Source organism: Sinocyclocheilus grahami, unplaced genomic scaffold, assembly GCF_001515645.1.
Source record: "Sinocyclocheilus grahami isolate Dianchi unplaced genomic scaffold, SAMN03320097.WGS_v1.1 scaffold1183.1, whole genome shotgun sequence".
Classification (NCBI taxonomy): domain Eukaryota; kingdom Metazoa; phylum Chordata; class Actinopteri; order Cypriniformes; family Cyprinidae; genus Sinocyclocheilus; species Sinocyclocheilus grahami.
This window is the reverse complement of record NW_015506362.1, coordinates 96,678-117,619: the sequence shown is the minus strand read 5'-3', so window position 1 is coordinate 117,619 and position 20,942 is coordinate 96,678. Positions and strand designations below refer to the sequence as shown.

General features: G+C 32.3%; 1 protein-coding gene across 1 annotated transcript in view; it reads left to right on the top strand.

The window, feature by feature from the left end:
- Positions 1–11,558, top strand: part of LOC107567720 (E3 ubiquitin-protein ligase MARCH4-like) — a 42,269-nt gene extending 30,711 nt beyond the window's left edge. Inside the window, exons 2-4 of the mRNA XM_016253462.1 lie at positions 6,893–7,048; positions 7,864–8,056; positions 10,755–11,558. Coding sequence (XP_016108948.1) covers positions 6,893–7,048; positions 7,864–8,056; positions 10,755–11,191 — 786 coding nt within the window. The 3' untranslated portion in view covers positions 11,192–11,558. The remainder of the gene's footprint in view (positions 1–6,892; positions 7,049–7,863; positions 8,057–10,754) is intronic.
- The last annotated feature ends 9,384 nt before the right edge of the window (positions 11,559–20,942 follow it).

Sequence of the window (20,942 nt, the reverse complement as noted above, 5' to 3'; positions counted from 1 at the left end):
AATTTCCAGAAACTTTCCAACAAATCCCTGGAAATGGAATATTCCAAAAAATCCTGGAAAGTTCCCCAAAATTTCTGGAATATTTCCAAAATTTACTGGAAATTATTTGCAACCCTATTCAACACTACAAGCACAAATGTTATGTTTATCTAAAGTAATTTTTGCTTATTAGTATGGTTGAATTGAATCATCGAAGGTCAGCAGCAAAGACATTGGTTAATAAAATGGGATTAAATACACAAAGGATATTTGTGTTAATTAACATTTAATTATTGCAGGGTTGCGTCATATTCTGAGTTTGCATTTCACAGTTTTTATTCATTTCGAGGAATACTGAATCTGTTTTTGTGCGAGTGAGATGAATAAATGCATGTTCACATTTAGTCTAGAGCTACAGTAACATCATGTTCACACAGCGCACGCCTCTGCACTCACTCCTGATTTCTCTCAACATGAGGACAGGAGAGCTGTCGGTCAATACATGGGAAAAGATAGTAACTGGTTTTTCTTATTTGAAAAAGTAACTCAGATGTTTTGTTGTAAATGAAACAGTAATGCATTACTTTACTGGTTACTTCATAAAAGTAATTTGATTATGTAACTCTCGTTACTTGTAGAGCATTACCCCCAAAGCAGATTGTTATACCGTGTGTGAGCAAAGTCAGCAAGTTTTAGTCCAATGCGATAAGAAAAACTAGAATATTTGGGAAAAAGAAAATGACTTAAATACAACATGAGGGTTAAAACTCACACCACTTCATTAACAACTAATTCAGATCGCTTCTGTTCACATTACATGCATTTATTGAATGTTTGGTTGTCACTATCTTGAACAGGAGTGAAATAAACAGCATTAAACTCTTTATCCGCAGCGTGGCTCTCGGTGGAGTAAGTGAAACAGATTGTCACAGTTGTAATGGCCGTCTGATTTGTGCTGCCCTGAGAACACGGAGGTGGATTAGGCTGCAGGTTTGGACGTGCTCCCCGTCTCCTCCTGTGCCGCCCTCCTCCCATTGGCTGTTCCTGCTCTCCTCATACTGTCCGGCCAACTCGCTCCCACTAAGTCCATCTGCAGACAGGCCTGTGTCTGTACCAACACTCCCGTTCTATTTCCTCTCGACGCTGTGACGGAGGTAGCGCTCCTCTTGGCTGAAGGAGCATCGGGGTCGTGCTTATATAATACTCATGTTAAGTTGAGCTCGAGGCGGCTTTTACTTAGAGCTCCACTCTTTGGCAGAAGGAGCACGGGTGAGATTTCTTGACTATTTTGATTGTTTATCCCAGGCAACAATGAGATTAATGGAGAATTTTAGGTCTTCTCAGATGTTTCTCCTGAGGAACCCCCCCTCTATTCCTCTAGAGATCTCAACAGTGTTGTGTTCAGATTTGAAAAGATACCAAAGTCTGCCATCAAAAGTCAGAGATCTCAATTTAAACTCAAATATTTCTCATCAGTGTATCCAAAGATCAAATAACCTGAACTGCTATCCATTATATGCTATTTTTCCCAACTTTATGAGAAATAAAGTTAATACTTTAATGAAACAGAAGTCAGTTGTCTCAATATGAACTCAAACATTTCTCATCAAATGTTGCTTTAATCATTCGGTGAGAGCTACTATATTCTTATTTTTAATCATTTTATGAGACATTTCTGAGATAAAGTTAATACTTTATTGAAACTTGTCTGAGAACTCCATTAGGTCTCTTGAGCTCTGAAAGAGCAACCAATGAGCAATACAGTTTTCCTCTTGGAGACACAGAGGAAAGAATAATCACAATTGAGATCTCAGTTGTTTCTCCTCGACAGCAATGAGATTAATGGAGACCAAAATGAGTCTCCTGCTTCTCAGATGTTTCTCCTAAGGAAAACCCCCCCAGTAATCTCAATACTGTCTCAAATGGGGCTCAGATTTGCCATAATACCAAAGTTTTGAATCAAAAGTCAGATATCTCAATATGATCTCAAATATTTCTCATCAAATCTTCTAAGCCCAAGCTTTTCTCATTAGATTTAAAGCTCGCTGTGTGCTTAGAAGATGCTCTTTTAGAGCTCAGGAGACATAATGGAGTTCTCAGGCATGTTTTATTCAAGTATTAACTTTGTCTCAGATGTTTCTCGTAAGAGCAACTCTGGGAGAGCAGAATTCAAGATGACACAATAATCACGAATGAAATCTCTTTAATATCTCAGCTCTTTCTCCTACAGAGCAATGAGATTAAACGGAGAGCAAACAGAGTCTCTTGCATCTCAAATGTCTCTCCTGAGGAAGAAGGCTGCAGTAATCTCAATACTGTCTCAAATGGGGCTCAGATTTGCCACAATACCAAAGCCTGCAATTAAAAGTCAGAGATCTCAATATGAACTCAAATATTTCTCATTACAAATATTCCATCAATCAGTCTATGCTTTTCTCATTCATTTTAAAGCTCATTGTGTGCTCAGAGGTTGCTCATTCATTGCTCAGGAGACATAATGGAGTTCTCAGACATGTTTTATTCAAGTATCAGATGTTTCTCATAATAGCAGCCTATGAGCACTAACATTTTCTCTGGAAGTGAAGAATTCAAATGATACATAGGAGGGAATAATCACAAAGGGGATTTCTCTAGTATCAGAAGCTGATATGCCATTTTTTGTCGGCCGGTCGTTTAACAAAATGGGAAAACGACCAGAAAAATACAAGAATAATCAAAAATTTGGGGGAAATTGAAAGTTACTTTTAAAAAGTAATGCTTTACAATATTGCGTTACTCCCTAAAAAAGTAACTAATTGCATTACTTAGTTACTTTTTATGGAAGATAATGCATTACGTTACTTTTACGTTACATTTTCTCATCTGGGCTGGGCTTGTTTGTTTGATTTTTAATATAAAAAGTTCTATTTTGGCTAATTAAAAGAAAACAAGTTGACAAAAAGACTGAATACAATATTTGGTAATAATATAGCATAACAAGCTTTATATGCCATTTTTTGTCGGCCGGTCATTTTGGACCAGGAACAGCACAAGTGTAACAAAGTGGGGAAAATACCAGAAAAATACAAGAATAGTCATAATTTTGGAGGAAATTGAAAGTTACTTTTAAAAGTAATGCATTACAATATTGCGTAACTCCCTAAAAAAGTAACTAATTGCATTACTTAGTTACTTTTTATGGAAAGTAATGCGTTACTTTTGCGTTACTTTTCTCATCTGGGCTGGGCTTGTTTGTTTGATTTTTAATATAAAAAGGTCTATTTTTGGCAAATGTAAAAGCCCTTTCACACCAAAAGTGAAATTAATAAGCCTGAGGCTGAAGGAAATGTAAATTCACGTCTGTACAGTAGAGGACGCAGCCCAAAAAAACCCTTTCAGCTGCGCTGCTGTTCTGAATAGCATGAAGAAAAGGACGCAGGAGAAGAACGTTCAACACTAGGGTTGCAAAGGGGTGGAACATTTCCGGAATATTCTGGAATATTTCAGAAATGTACTAGAAACGGAAAAACTTGTTTGTTTCTCCTAGACAGCCATGAGATAAAAATGAGATCTGCTTCTCAGAGGTTTCTCCTGGAGAAACAGACCCCAATAATCTCAAGACTGTCTCAAACAGTGCTCAGATTTGTCACAATACCAATGTCTCCAATCAAAAGTCAGAGATCTCAATATGAACTCAAATATTTCTCATCAAATCCATGTTACTTTTAAAGCTGATTGTGTGCTCAGAGGTTGCTCATTCATTGCTCAGGAGACACAATTGAGTTTTCAGACATGTTTTATTCAAGTATCAACTTTGTCTCAGACGTTTCTCTGAAAATTCTGTGAAATACAACAATTTGTCAACAACTTGTGTCGATTTGCATTTCTCCGAATTAAGTTGTAAAGTTGATAAATGAAACATAACTGAGCACGCCATTATGTATCCTGAGCTTTGAATGAGCAAACTCTGAGCAATAACATCCAGCGCAGTTTAACCTCAGCTCATCTGATCTGTGTTTTTGGGTTCTGATATGAGAAACGGTTTTGAAACGTTTAACTCGCGCTCTGTTTATGCACTCGAGAGAAACGAGAGGGCATGTTGTGTGTGCGAGTGTGGATATCTCTCAGCGTGACTCTAGTGTTAGTGCTCGAAGGTGAGCGCTCACACTGCGCCGCACCTGTTACTGTGTCTGCTCCTCAGTTACGCAGCGCTTCACAGACAGGACAGTCAGGACGTCTACATCCATCCGCATCCGATCAACGCTGTCATCTACACGCAGCAGAGCAGAATATTACACACGCATAATTCACTACAGCACAGTCCAGTAGTAAATACACTACACTAGACACACACTAGAGGCTCTGGTCCAAATCACAGTGAGCTGCCTACTGAGAAAAACCAGATTCAACCAGTCGAAATTGGTTTCCAGGAGTGTGTTGCTTAACTAACGCCAGAATACTCTAATATGCATCCATTTAGGCAGCATACATTAATATTGAAACCTTGAAACAACATACAGAACTACCGCATTTTGCTAGAAGTTTGATTGCATCATATAATAATTGCTGTTAATAGTGTTCATCGTCTGTTTGATTACGTCTTTAATTGATTTTCCGTACATTTCTGCCATATGTACATTAACTGACAGCCACCACTGATAAGATACTACTACATTGCAAAAAATGCTTTTCTTACTTAGATTTTTTTGTCTTGTTTCCAGCCAAAATATCTAAAAATTCTTAAATCAAGAAGGATTTTCTAGACAAGTAAAAATTATTGTCTTGTTTTCAGAAAAAACATGTCAAGTTTTTGCCTGAAACAAGCAAAAATAATCTGCCAATGGGTTGAGAAAATGTATCTTGTTTTCTGTTTGAAATCAGATTATTTTGCTTCTATTTAGCAAAAACTCACTTAATTTTGACATGTTTTTTCTGAAAACAAGACAATAATTTGAACTTGTCTAGAAAATCCTTCTTGATTTAAGTATTTGTAGATATTTTGGCTGAAAACAAGACAAAAAAACTAAGTTAGAAAAGCATTTTTTGCAGTGTAAATATATTGTAGAAACTTAACTTTCTGTAAAGTTGCTTTGCAGCGATTTGTATCATGAAAAGCGCTATACAAATCAACTTGAATTGAATTGAATATTGAGCAGAATAATCAATTTCTAATGAGACTGAACTGTACTTTGAATCATTTTTTTTTATCAAAACAGGGTACACAGAAATTATTCAGTGACAAAAGCACTTCCATTTTCCTAACTGTTAATTCCCATCTCAACACAACAATCCCAAATGCAGACGATAGATAAAAAAAAAAAAAGATTAATACTGATAATACACAAATATACAAGTATTCACATGACAATAACATTAAAATGTAAATTAGGGAAAGAAAAAGAGAGAATAATTTAATATATTAATATAATAAATTAGATTATGTATTAAATACATTTAAATTAAAATGAATGAATTCAATAAAAAACCAAAAGTAAAATATTTCTATAAATTATATACTTCTAATACGCAAATTTTATGCTCAAGATTAGGTGCCCATTTCTTATTACTTTTGTTGTGTTGTGCTTCTTCATATTTTTTTTTTGTGGATCTATTCAGGATTTTTTGATGAATAGAAAGATCAAAAGAACATCATTTATTTGTAATCTTTTGTACATTTTGTACATTATAAATGTCTTTACTTTTGATCAATTTAATGCGTCCTTGTTAAATAAAAATAGTGATTTCTTAACAACAACAACAAAAATCTTTTATAAAAAGATAAAAAAATATTTTATTAAAAAAAAAAAAAAGGTTAGTTTACTGGGATTCACAGAGCTTTTGATGATCCAGTAAGCAGCAGCTTACCGTATACAGTGCACTTAAAAAGTCACTCTGAAGTCTGAATGAACGTTGGGCTTTAGTTCTCTTTTTTCTATTTCAATTTCATATAGTGCCCATGAGGAGGATACAATATTTGTTCTGAAATTGTCAGTTCACACACTTTTCATTATGCCTGAACTGTCAACTGCAGCTTCTAAAATTCGAGATAAAACACTGAATAAGTGCTTGGTATTGGAAAAAGTGCAGATAATAAATGTTTTTAAATATGTTTAAATTAAATACATTTAAATACATTTATGCATTTAGCAGATGCTTTTATCCAAAGCGACTTACAGTGCATTCAGGCTATACATTTTTTACCAGTATGTTTACAGCAAAAAAAAGAAAAAATAACACCACAATTAACCCTATAAAGCCTACTGTATCATATTTAATGTATTCATTTCTAAAGTCTCTGAATGATCAAAACGTTGCTGTGAAACCTGCCTTGCCTTCTGTCGTCTGATTGATAGTTTAGACTTTTTTTAGCAAGTAAAAGGTCTTTTAGTGTAATTGTACAAATGTCCAGCTTCAGCTCGTGCTTCACATGTCTTGCTGTGAAATCTTTACTGATTTTTATAGAGTAAACATAAAAATATCTTTGATATGGTTAGTACTATTTCCAGATGAACACTTACTGGACTGAATCAACTTAGCTTTACTTGATTATCCAGACATCATTTTTTTTGTTCAAATATGAGTCATCAGGCTTTTGAGGAACGTTTATTTGTTCATCTCTCAATAATCATCGTATTGCATTGCATTATATGTTTTGATCATAAAACTAAGCATTTAAATCTCATCTTACCAAGACATATTATTGGAGATATAGAGTGACGATTGATATTTATATCATTTTATATAAGTATCTGCTGTACTGCTATAAAGATCTCATTGATTTACATTACAAGCATCAAAAGTTCATCACTTTTTGGTCATATAAATATCAGCATCTGCAGCAAACTGCATATTTTTGCTCAATCTGGGCCTCGGAAGAAAAGTGAGGTGTTTTTTCCTCCTCGAGTATGATCTCCAGCTTGTGTGTGTTTTTCAGGGTGAGCTGCTGAGCCCGTGTCGCTGCAGCGGCTCCATTCGCAGCACTCATCAACCGTGTCTCATCAAGTGGATCAGTGAAAGAGGCTCGTGGACCTGTGAACTCTGTTACTACAAGTATCAGGTGATCGCCATCAGCACCAAGAACCCACTGCAGGTACAACTCCTCAAAACCACTTACAAGACACAAAATGAGCCCTGAATTTAATTATGGGAACACTCTAAAAAATGCTGGGTTAAATACAACCCAGTGCTGGGTAAAATAGGGACAAACCCAGCAATTGGGATGTTTTGACCCAGCGGTTGAGTTACTAGAAGGTTGGGTTAAACATTTAACCCAACCGCTGGGTCAAAACAACCCAATTGCTGGGTTTGTCCCTTTTTAACCCAGCATTTTTAGAGAGAACAGTTCTGATTCTGAATGATTCTATTAATAATTATTTTACTTTTGAGGAAGAGCACATACAACGTTCAAAAGTTTGGGTCAATAAGGTGGAGGTCTCTTCTGCTCACCAAGACCGCATTTATTTGAATAAAAATTCAGTAAAAAGCTGTTTTCTACGTGAATGTATTGTAAAATGAAATTTATTTCTGTGATCAAAGCTGTATTTTCAGCACCATTACTCCAGTCTTCAGTGTCATATGATCTTCAGAAATCATTCTAATATGCGGATTAAGAAACATTTCTTATTATTATCAATTCTTTTTATGGAATCCAAAATAATCAGTTCATTAGAATCCTTTGTTTTCAAATCATGGAATATTTGAATCATCTAAATCTAGCATTTAACATGGAATTTTTGTAATTATTTAAATGTAGCATTTAAAAATTGAATTTTTTAATTATTTATTAAAAATGGATTTGTTTCTGAATTAGAACTGGATCTTGAATTTCCATCCTAAATAGTAGAATAGAGAAATGCAGTAGCACTGAAATCCCCTGCTCTCTGTCTCGTTTGTGTTTTAATGAAGTGGCAAGCGATTTCGCTCACTGTCATAGAGAAGGTCCAGATAGCGGCGGCGATCTTGGGTTCGCTCTTCCTCATCGCCAGTATCTCGTGGCTGGTGTGGTCGTCTCTCAGCCCTTCGGCCAAGTGGCAACGGCAAGACCTGCTCTTCCAGATCTGTTACGGGATGTACGGCTTCATGGACGTCGTCTGTATCGGTATGTACAGTTTGCTTGGGATCAAAGGTAAAGTTAGGTTCATCATAGTTGGATTTAAATGAAGTTTGTTGAGTCCGAATGAATCTTTTACACAGTTTAGTTTAGTGCTTGTTTCACTGGGAAGGAAGTTCTGAAAGTTACAGTATGTTTTCTTAGTATCATAGAATACATTTAAGTTCAAGGATCTTTCATATCCTTGACATACTGTGTCTGTAATGAATTGCATTTAACCGCAGAGACCCAACATGCCTCATATCATCTTCTGTGATTCACAATGTACACCAGTGACCAAGAGTCCAATGCACAGGGATTCAAATCTAAAGAAAAAGAAACGGGGCAAAAGATTTAAATATCATATTATGCATGAGTATGTAAAAGCAACTTGTTAATATTAACTGCTTCCATTTCAATGATTGACTCACATCAGGGTTATTAGTGTTAACTAAAACTACAACCATGAAAGAATATTTGTGTTACTTAAAACCAAATTAACTAACTAAATAAAAATTAACAAAATAAAAAGAATAAATAAATAACTTTTTTATATCAGCTAGTTGCCAAGGCAACATTTCTCATTATTATTTAAAGTACTTAAGTACTAAATAAAATTAAAAATGCAAAAAAAAAAATTTATTTTAACAATTACAAAAAAACAAAACAAATATCGACATATATAAAAAAAGCTAAAACAACAAAATTATTAAAACTTTAATTAAAATTAAAGTAAAAAAATATAAAAACAAAATCTAATTTAAAATTTTAACAAAATCTATCATATTATATCGATGATACTAAAATTACACTGACTCACATGAATGACTGTAAAACATCAGAAAATTAGAAATAGGTCTCCTCACAGATTTTATGAAATACTAAATTCACTCATATAGTCACACAAACACAAATGAGTGTAAACAGAAAGAGAGAAAAATCGAAAGAATCAATTGATGAATGATTCAGTTTGTTTGTCTTTGTGCAAATGGCAAATAAAACATGTGATACAGCAGAAGAGACTGTTTGTGTCGCATTCATTCTCAGTCATAAGAGCGGATTCTCTAAAGCACTAGTTAGAAATTCTAATGCACACTAAAAAATTATTTTTATATAAGGATTATGTGTTTTACATAAAAATACAATTTCAGTCTTTGTACTTCAGAATTACATTTTTTATTCAATGTATTTAATTGTAATTAATTGTGAAATTTACTAGTAATTTCTGAGTAAACATTTGGAGCTTGAAAATATAAATCACCATATTCTCAGAAAACAGAAGCTCTGACAATCTGCCTGAATTTTGTATTTTTTGGTAAACTATTCCATATAAAAAAAATAAAAATTTGCTGTCAAATTACCAACTAAGATCTGACGGCACCCATTCACTACAAAGGATCCATTGTTCATTTTTCAGTGAACTATTCCTTTACATGTCCACATACAGTGCAAACATTCTAATTAGATTAGGAATGTAGAAATCAAAACCAACACTAAGCCTGATTCACAATAAAAATACTTCCCAGAAAGGCAAAGAAAAGAGAGAGCAAAGGGAGAAACAGGAGGAGAAAGTTAGTAAAGAGGTCAGGAGTCATCATCAACCTTCTGCACAGAACATGTGAGGACACAACATCTCAGAGCGCTGGACAAACACACGGAGAGAAAGAGCTGCAAGTAATGCGGAACCAGGCCAGACACAGCCGTCTACCTTCATTAATATTACCTCTAGTTTAAATGTAGATGGAAACAGGCATATATCAGAGAAAAACTCCAGGAGTTTGGATTAGTGTTTCTTCAAACAGAACACTTGATGAGATACCCAGTGCTCAACACATATCTGCCTGGATCCAAAGAGTCATTAGTATGAAATAATACATGCACTGGGTTCATTCTGCCATCATACTCTTACCTTACTTATCTCTATGGAAGCATCAGAATTATGAGACATGAACTAGAATTGTGAAATATAAACTAGAATAGCAAGATATAAACTAGAATTGTGAAATATAAACTCAGAATTGAGATATAATCTAGAATTGCAAGATATAAACTAGAATTGTGAAATATAAACTCATAATTGCAAGATAAAGTAGATTTGCATGATATAAACTAGAATTGTGAAATATAAACTCAGAATTGAGATATAAACTAGAATTGCAAGACATAAACTAGAATTGCAAGATATAAACTAGAATTGTGAAATATAAACTCAGAATTGAGATATAAACTAGAATTGCAAGATATAAACTAGAATTGTGAAATATAAACTCAGAATTATGAGATATAAACTATAATTGCAAGATATAAACTAGAATTATGAGATATAAACTAGAATTGTGTAATTTAAACTCAAAATTGTGAAATAACTCAGAATTGCGAGATCTAAACTAGAATTGCAAGATATAAACTTAGAATTGCGAAATAACTCAGAATTGCTAAATATTTACTCAGAATTGAGAAATAACTCAGAATTGTGAGAAATAAACTCAGAATTGCGAAATAACTAAAAATTGCGAGATATAAAATATTGCAAGATATAAACCTAGAATTGCGAGATATAAACTAGAACTGCAAGACATGAACTCAGAATTGCATGATTTTTTTGTTTGTTTTGTGGTAGAAACAAGCTTCCATGTAACTCAAGAATGATCAGAATTATCAAAACAAAAACTTACAGTTAACCCGAATGAATCTCTCTTCTCCGCAGCTCTAATCGTCCACGAGGGCCCATCCGTTTTCCGTATATTCCACCGCTGGCAGGCCGTCAATCAGCAGTGGAAAGTTTTAAACTACGATAAGAAGCGAGACAGTGAGGAGCTGAAGAAAAATTTGCTGCTCCACCAGAGGGAGCCGGCAGGAGCGGACGACTCTCCTTCACCATCTTCACTCATGGCTGCTGCTGGGACGCCGGCACTCGACGTGACCGGCGGCACGACAAACACAAACATCACAGCGGCCGCGCAGGACTCCTACCAGACTGACACTCTCGCTGACGGGCCAGCTTTACCGGACCAACACTGTCCCTATAACCTCCTGCATTTACTGAGTCATCTACGGCCGCACGAGGCACGCAGCCCAACCAGTAACATCAGCACGAACACCACTAAACCTAGAGAAGTGGTTATGAGAGTCACTACCGTCTGACTGGAGGCCTTATGATGGGACCCTCCAACTCTTTTCAGCACAGAGAAACAATAAGCACAGTGTTGGAACTGTTGGATTATTTATGACTTTTACATGCTGACACTGATAACAAACAATGTGGGTTTTTAATTGCAGAGGCTGAGATCTTAAAAGCAGGTTGGACCGCTGATGAATTTAAAGGGACAGTTCACCCAAAAATGGACATTGTCATTCTTTGATGTTCTGAACATGTATCATGTCATTTATTTCCTGTGGAACACAAAAGGAGAATTTATGAAGAATCTTCACACATACAACAGCAACCGATCAATATCAGGCTCCAAAAAAGCATCATAAAAATTTGATTTTTATTCAGAATTTGTGTTCTACAGTAAAAATGTAAATTTTTAGTATTATGGTAAGTTTGATATCATTGATATGATATTATACTTTTTTCCCCCTATTTTAATTTTAGTTAAAGTTTTAGTAATTTTGTTGTGTGTTTTTGTCAACATTATTAGTTTTAGTTTTTTAATAGTTTTTGTTTTTTTAATAGTGTTTTTATAGTTTGTTTTATTTAGTTTTATTTCATTTTTAATTGTAGGTATTTTAGTACTTCAACACAAACTTTAAAAGTTTAAATTCAAATTTAAATTTTTTTTTAATTTGTTGTGTTTTTGTTTATTTTTATCATTTTTTAAAAATATATCTATAAATATATTTCAGTTTTAATATTATTTATTTTAGTACTTAAAGTTAAACTAAATGAAAATTTAAAATGTTGCCTTGGCAACTAACTGAAATAATATAAAATTTCATTTTATTCCACTTTATTCCACTTTATTCCATGTTTATTTTATATCAAGTAACTAAAATGTTTTTGTTCGTTTTAGTTTTAAGTAAGGATAATAACCCTGCTTGAGGGCAGGGCTATTATAGTTAACTAAAACTAAAATTAAAACATTTTCGCTACATGAAATAAAATAAATGTTAACTGAAATAAAATATAAAAAATGTAATTTCAGATAGTTGCCAAGTGAACATTTCTCTCATTAATTTAGTTTAGCTTGAAGTACTATAATAACTAAAACTGAAACTTAAATAATAACAAATAAAAACTATATAGACATAAAAAACTACTAAAAATGACAAAAACACACAACAAAATTCCTAAAAATTTAACTTAAATTAAAATTCAATAAATAATAGAAATAAATAATACAAATGAAAAACTTGTTCAACATATTTCAAGAATCTATAATAGTATCTCAATGATACTAAAATAAAATGTTATTTTTGGGTGAACTATTCCTTTAAACAAACACTTGTTTTACACAATATTTACTCAAAAAAATAAAATCACAAAAATATCTGAAAACAGAATACACTCTTAAAAATAAAGGTGCTTCACGATGCCATAGAATAACTTTTCGTCTAAATGGTTCCATAAAGAGCCTTTAACATCTGAAGAACCTTTCTGTTTCACAAAAGCTTCTTTGTGGCGAAAAAGAAGGTTCTTCAGATTATAAAAAGGTAAGAAAGAGATGGTTCTTTAAAGAACCTTTGACTGAATGGTTCTTTGTGGAACCAAAAATGGTTCTTCTATGGCATCGCTTGAAGAACCTTTTGAAGCACCTTGGTGCACAATCCATTGAAAAGGCTGATGCTATTTAAATGAAATGATGAATATGTTTACAGTAACGTTACTGGTGGCGCCACAGAGACGTCAAACGAAGCCTATGAGCCTTTCACTGTCCATAAATAATGAGTGACAGCTGTCAGTCATCACACACACAGATGCAGGACAGCAGCTCAAACTCTCTCGCGCTTTTTCTCTGTTCCTCTCATGCTTGCTGGTTATGCATGTTTTCATATTCACAACCTTCGTGACGATATCAATCCTCTCAAATCATATGACAGGGACGTCCTGCGATCATTGCCCCCTTGAGCACTTAAAGTCAACATGAAATCAAAATTAACTCCACAACGGATACCTGGTCTTATTGTGCATGAAAAAATGAGTGCACTTTATTCTAAATAAAAGATGTTTGTCAAAATGTAATAACTTGCTCTGCCTCTGAAATAACTTTCCTTCACGTTATTTATTATGTTTCAGTAAAACATTTTTCTTGTTAAAACAACATAATATCTCAAAATAACCAGATATTGTGGTTAAAATAAATATTTTCTTGTAATAACAATATGTTATGTCACTTAAAATATATATTTTCTCATAATAATGAGATGCTACGTCATTTAAACTATAGATTTTCTCGTAATAACGAGATTCTCTGTCGTTAAAATGCCATTTTCTCATAATAACAAGACGTTGTCATTTAAACAATATATTTTCTGATAACGAGATGCTCTCATTAAAACATTTTTATTGTTAAAACGACATATTTTCTTGTGATAACGAGATATGTTGTTAAAACGATATGCCATGTTGTAAAACAACATTTTTTTTCATTAAAACACATTTTCTCGTGAAAACATGATGTTATGTCGTGAAAACGAAAGATTTTCTCGTAATAACGAAATGCTGTCAATAAAACATTTTTCTCATTAAAACGACATTTTCTCTTAATAACAAGATTTTATGTTGTTAAAAAATATTTTTTAAACAACATAATAACATCTTGTTATTAAGAGAAAATATGTCGTTTTAATGAGAAAAACGTTAAAACATATTTCCTCGTAATAATTAGATATGTTATTACAACGATATAACAATATATTTTCTAATAATAAGATGTTATGTAATTTAAACAATATAATTTTTTAGAAATAATGAGACGGTATGTTGTTAAAACATATCATTTTTATGATATGTCATTATTGCGAGAAAATATGTTGCTTTAACGCGAAAAATATGTCATTTTAACAACATAGCATTTTGTTATTATGAGAAGATATATTGTTTAAACAACATAATATCTCGTTATTACGCCATAATTGAGTGGGAAAAAAAATAATATGCATGTGGCAGCAATGTGCCGCCATTGCAAACAGTGTTTCATGTTGACTTTAACCCCAGGAGGATTGTCCCTTCAATTAATAACAAATACAATTCTGATAAAAACATTATATTTAGCATCTGTTTAACCCACAGACAAACAGCGCATCTGAATTCGAAGGCTAAACTTTGTGGGTTTGATTAAAGGACTGGTTCACTCAAAAATGTGTCATCATTTACTCACCCTCATGTTATTTTCTTTCTTTCTTCTGTGGAAAAAAAGCTCCAGAAGAATGTCAAAGCTGATTTTTAAGGTTCATAAAAAGGTGATCTATAGCACAAAAGACCAAAAAAGCCATAAAAGTATTAGGAAAGTGCACAGAAAATGTGTACAAATGAGTAAATGATGACAGAATTGTCATTTATGGGTGAATTATTATTTTAAGAAGTCCCTGCTTACTGATGCAGTTGACTTGTTTTGCCATTATATATTTCTATCAAATATATCGACTTCAACATGGTGTGCCGAGACCCATATTTTTGTCATGTTGCCATTTCATATCTACTGAAATAAAATTAATGTATGAAATGAAAAGCTTTTACTAAAATATGATTCCGAAGTGTTTAAGGTCTGATATGATGGAGGACAGAGAAAGGTTTGACTCGTTTCAGTACCTGTAGGGCGTCAGGTAGCGCAGAGCGCTGAATAATTCAGTTCATGAAGAGCTGCTTTCAATAAGAAGAGTTCAAATATCAGTCCAGCTCAGAGTTCATCAGATCTGCTCCACTTCCCAATAATAATATATATATATAAACATTAACTAAAGTAAGACATAAAAACAAACATTTAGTTTAAGTACAAAAATAACTCAAATTTAAACTGAAATAAAATTGTAAAAAACTAAAATTAATAAAAAGCAAAAACTAACAAAAATGACTAAAACTTAAGCTACAATGAAAATGGAAAATATGAAATTAAATAAAAATAAAATACAAAATATTAATTAAAAACTACAAAATAAAATGACTAAAAATGTTGATGAATAAAATTAAATAAACAATAACAATAAAATCAATAAAACTATATATACATATATTTCACAAAACTAATTTAAAATATGAATTTTTCCGTTTAGTTTAAGTTGAAATATTAAAATAATTAAAATTAAAACTGAATTTAAAATTGATAAAAGAAATAACGAATAAAATGCAAATAAACAAAAAGGACTAAAACTTAAACTAAAATGAAAATGAAAATGGAAAATATACAATTAAATAAAAATAAAATACAAAATAATACAAAATATTAATAAAAACTACAAAATAAAATTAATAAAATGCAAATAAATAAATAAAAATGACAAAAACTTGAACTAGTTTAAACTAAAGTAACTAAAATAAAAACTGAAATCAAAATTAATTAAAAAAAAACTAATAAAAAAAAACTAAAATTAAAATGAAAACAGAAAATATAAAAATAAAAACGAATCCAAAATATCAATAAAAACTATAATATTATCTCAATTATACTAAAATAACACTGGTCAATGTACAGAGAGCACAAAAGTTTAAACATGCCATGATATCAAAACTATAGAGTTTTGAGGCTTTTAGTTTATGTCTATACTAAAAGTTAACTAAATTATAAATAATTTTAGCATAAATACAAAAAAAATAGTTTTCTCTTCCAGGAAAATGAAGCAAAGATGCTGCGGACTCCTGAAATACACAAATATTTGTCCAATCAAACGCTCTCTAGAATGAGATAGTCCCTCCCCTCTGCATAAGTATGCTTCACGGAAGAGATTTTCATTTATTCTTTTTTTATATATAATCACATAAATCCACATTAAACTTTCATATCGCATCACATTCTCTGTCTCAAGAGTTCCTCTGGGTCACACGGAGTTTAAAAGTAAGAGTTTGGGTTTGAATTGCATCATTGCATATTGTGGAGCGATTTATAAATGTGACATCACAAACCCAGATAAACCCCGCCCTCGGGACTGATAAGCGATATTAACGACGCCGTTGTTTACAATACAACCGGAGCACATGCCGCTGAGGTGAGGGGCGGGACGTTTAGACGTGTACTATAGGCGGTTTAGCCAATCATAACACACTGGGCAAGCTAACCAATCAGAGCCCATCGCCTATTTCTGAGGGAGGGGCTTCATAAAAGCAGGAAATGATCAGCGCGTTTCTCAGAGAAGGGACAGAGCGGTGTGGAATAAAGGTAAATTATGTAAAAAAGAATGCGTTTTTTTAAAAAACGAAGCATTAACACATGTTAGACTGCACCCCATAAACACAATCAAGCCTAGAAAAAAAACAGTTAACCACCCCAGTGTATTTATATATGTATATGCAAATGCAATTGCTCTGGTGGACCTCACCTGAGGATTATGGGTAGTCTTGTGGCATCTACAGGAGCAGATGATCACTGAAGAACCTCGCGGTACGTCTGTCTTGAAATCTATATATATATATATATATTACTGTTAAAAATCAAAGTCTCTCTGGAAAAACCATGACTGGGATTTTTCCTCAGTAACAGAAGTGAAGTATTGTGCTCTACTGACACACACTCATCTGAAATCCACTGAAATTCATTCCTCTCGTCTGCCTGTTTCCTTTTATCTTCCCTCTGGCTATAGAGCTGGAAAGGGCTTCCCGGCTCCTGTTTGAAGTCTGAAATGACAGTCATTCCAGGCTGCTGCAGTTTTTCAATCTGGAAACATCAGAATGGAGCGTCAGAAATGAGTGCTTTGAGCTCTGACACCCATAATACACACAAACTATTACAGTCAGATTCACACGGACCCGTCTGAAAACATCCGAGATCTACATCCATGTGGGATCGGCAGGATTGTTGGAAAGATGGCAAACGTTCCCTGGAATACTGGAGTCTGATTATGTAACCATTATTATATAATATTGCATAATGACACCGAACTGTAGTAGCGATTGTTACGTTAAACTGATTTTCTATCGTATTTCACTCCACACTCTCTCCTCTCAGAAAATCTTTTACACTCAAATGTAATAAGCAGCATGATTTTGTCATTATCACAGAAAAAAAGATACAAGTGTATTGCAATTATGCAAACCTAAAGTAAAGAGTTGCAAAAAAAAAATATATATATATATATATAATAAATATAAAATGTATATAAAACACACACACACACACACACACATTACAAAACAAAATATAATGGCAATAGAAACGTATAGTATAAAATACATACATACAGATATATATATATAAATAGGCTATATAAAACTTTTTTTTAATTACTTTTTTTTTACTTTTATACATTTTTTAATTAATTAATTAATTAATTAATTTACTTTTATAAATTAAAAAGTAAATTTTTAAGTTTTAAAAATTAACCCACAATTTAATTAAAATATTGCATTCTTTTAATTATTTATAATATATTACAAAATTTACAGATCAGACTAAATATATAAATAAACATTTTTAGTAGTTTAATTTAGTAGTTTGGTGTTTAATTTAATACTAGTAGTTAAAAATATAATGTCAATAGAAATGTATTATATATATATATATATATAAACGGTTTATATAATTTTTTTTTACATTTATATACGTATGTATTAGAAATTATATATAACACAATTTAATTATAATATTGTTTTCTTTTTATTATTTATAACATACTATAAAATTTACAGATCATGCTAAATATATAAATAAACATTTTTAGTATAATTGAGTAGTTTGGCGTTAGAAAGCGGAACTACAAAAAAAGCATGTTTTCAAATCTTTGTAAACGCCCCTTTTGCACGCCACGCCTCCCTCAACTCAAAAACCAATCACAAACACAGCTCTTACGGTCTATAAAAGTGAAGACATGTCTCGCTAGTTTCAATAAAAAGTCTAATATATTAGGAATACCTGTGACCTGAACCCAAATATAAACCCAAACATTCCATCAGATTCCTTCTGCTTGTAAAAACACTGCCCATATATTCACCCTTTTTTACACCGCTGTCTGTTTCTTTGTATTTTGGCAAGCTTTAACTTCCCATTTCCCGTGTGTGAGTGAATAAGATCAATGCATTACGCAGCGATCAGGCCTGAGGATGTTTTACACGGTGACCTTGTGTTTAACAACCATCACGCTTTTCCTATCAGTTAATCAGAATCACTTTAAAAAGGTGAATCACTGATTACTGCAAGTGACTCAATTAAAGCAGACAATTACTGCACATAATGACTGAATATGAAAAGCAATTTAAGGGGCCCTTGGCTTTTGGGGGTCCAAGGCGATTGCCGACCTTTGCCTGATGGGTAAGTGAATAAAATTATTCATTTTAATCTATGGAACAGCATGCTATCCTGTTAAACTGCCTGAATCTGTGCAAAAAAAAAACGTGTCAAGAATGAGTGCAGGTCACATTTCACCCCAAAATAAAAAGAAACAAACTACATAAATTACCTTATTAATAGAAAATAAATAAGATCTTTTTTTTTTGCATTCATACCAATGAAGCCCATTTTCCCCATACATTCATTAACATAATACAAAACAACCTCATTGTCATTACTGTAATGCAAAATGCTAAGAATCACTGTATTACGAATATGGTCAGATCTGAGATAAATTGTTTTTGTTCCTCTATTGTCGATTAGGATAAAAGCAATGGCTAAGGGCATGAATGTAAATGTTATAGGTTTCGTATTTTAAAAATAAATGTAAAATAAAATAAATGTTAGTGGTTTAAATGTAAGTAAATGTAATGAACAAAAAAAACTCTTGATATGCGACAGAAATGGGAAAAAAAATTTGCATTAAAAATACATTTAAAATCTTAGTGGTTCTTAAAAATAGCAAATAAAACACACACACACACACACACACACATATATATATATATATATATAATGTAGTAAATGTATTACAGTAATTACAGAAATAATATCACAGAAATAATGGAAAATACAAAAAAAACTCTCAATATATGACAGCAATGAAAATGATTTTTTTGGATTAACAATAAATAAAAAATCTAAAAGGCTCTAAAAATCTATTATATAATGAACAAATGTATTTAAATGTAATATAAATGTATTGCAGTAATGAAAATCACCCTTTTTCACAAAAAAATATTCATTAAAAATCAATTTAAAATCTTAACCGTTCAAACAATTTGCAAATAATAAACAAAAATAAATAAATGTAAATCTATTTCATTAGTAAAAAAAAAAACAGGATATGAATGAAAATCATATTTTGCATTAAAAATAATTTTGTACATCTACAAGGTTAAAAATGTATGATTCTATTATTTTTTCTTTTGATTTTGGGGGTGAAATGTGACCTGGTGATTCGCCTCATCACTCTTCTCAATCATTAATAATATCTTCCTGTCTGAATTATTTGGACCCTACACGTGCCGTCTCGTCTCCTCATAACACAGTTGTTTTAAGCAGGTTTCTGGGAGCCTGCAGCTCGACCCAGGAGACGGTGGCGTGAAACTGCTGCGTGTGCGTCTTCACAGAAGCGGGGGAGGATCGAGGCGCTTGTGTGTCCTCAGCAAAACTGAGATCATCAGCCCCGAAAGACACGCCACAATTTATCAAACCCTCAACGGCTGGCAAACAAAACCAGGGTTTATGAGCGTGGATCAAACATCCTGACAGATCCCTCCCAGCTGATTAATGATGCGACGTCAGACTCATTTCCACAAATCGGTTCTTTCAAACGGTTCGTTCCAATTAACTGATCTAAAAAGTCTACGGCGAGGCATATTAAATGCTCTAAATATAATAATGCTAAATATAGGCACATTTAATTAATGTGCATTTAAAATAATGGCAATTAAAAAACAAATGACAATATGACAGTAATGAAAAAATTTTTTGCACTAAAAATAATTTTTTAAAACTTGTCCTTAAAAAAAATTGTATATAATAAACAAATAAATATAAATGTAATGTAAATGCATTGCAGTAATGAAAATCACTTTTGGGAATAATGGGGCGGGGGTGAACTCTGGATGAAAATAATTCATATTCATAACCACTGAGAATAATAGGAATTACAAAAAAAAAATAAAAAATCTAGATATGATGGTAAAGATTTTTTTCATCCACTAAAACTGAATTAAAAATCATAATGGTTCTAAAAAATATAAGTATATAATAAACAAATAGATATAAATGTAATGTACATGTACTGCAGTAATAAAAAAAAACCTCTGCATATTACAGTAATGAAAATCAAACTTTTTTGCACTATAAATTAATTCAAAATCTTAATGGTTCTAAAAAGTATTAGTATTTAATAAACAAACAGATATAAATGTAATGTAAATGTATTGCAGTAATGAAAATCACCTTCGGGAATAATAAGAACTACAAAAAAAGCATATTACAGTAAAAAAAAAGTTATGAAAATCATTAAAATAACAAATCTTAATGGTTTTGGAAAAAAATAGATATCAATGTAATGTAAATGTATTACATTGAAAATCACCATTAGGAACAAAATAAAATAAATTTGTAGTACAGTAAGTTATTTTATCTCTCATGAGCTGAAATGTGTTTTTTTTCAACAGGACTAAAGAGAACTGTAATCAAGAAATTAGTTTTATTTAGTTTGATCTTTTATTTGAGCTTCACTGGCTGTATAAAAGTACCTGAACATTTATTTTCCTTTAGAAAATCCAACAAATACAGACTGTACAACATTCAAGTAATCAAACTGGAGCAACATAATCGTCGCAAGTACAAAAGAACTTGATTTAGTGACGCACTTGCACTCTTTTTGGAGATTTGTGTTT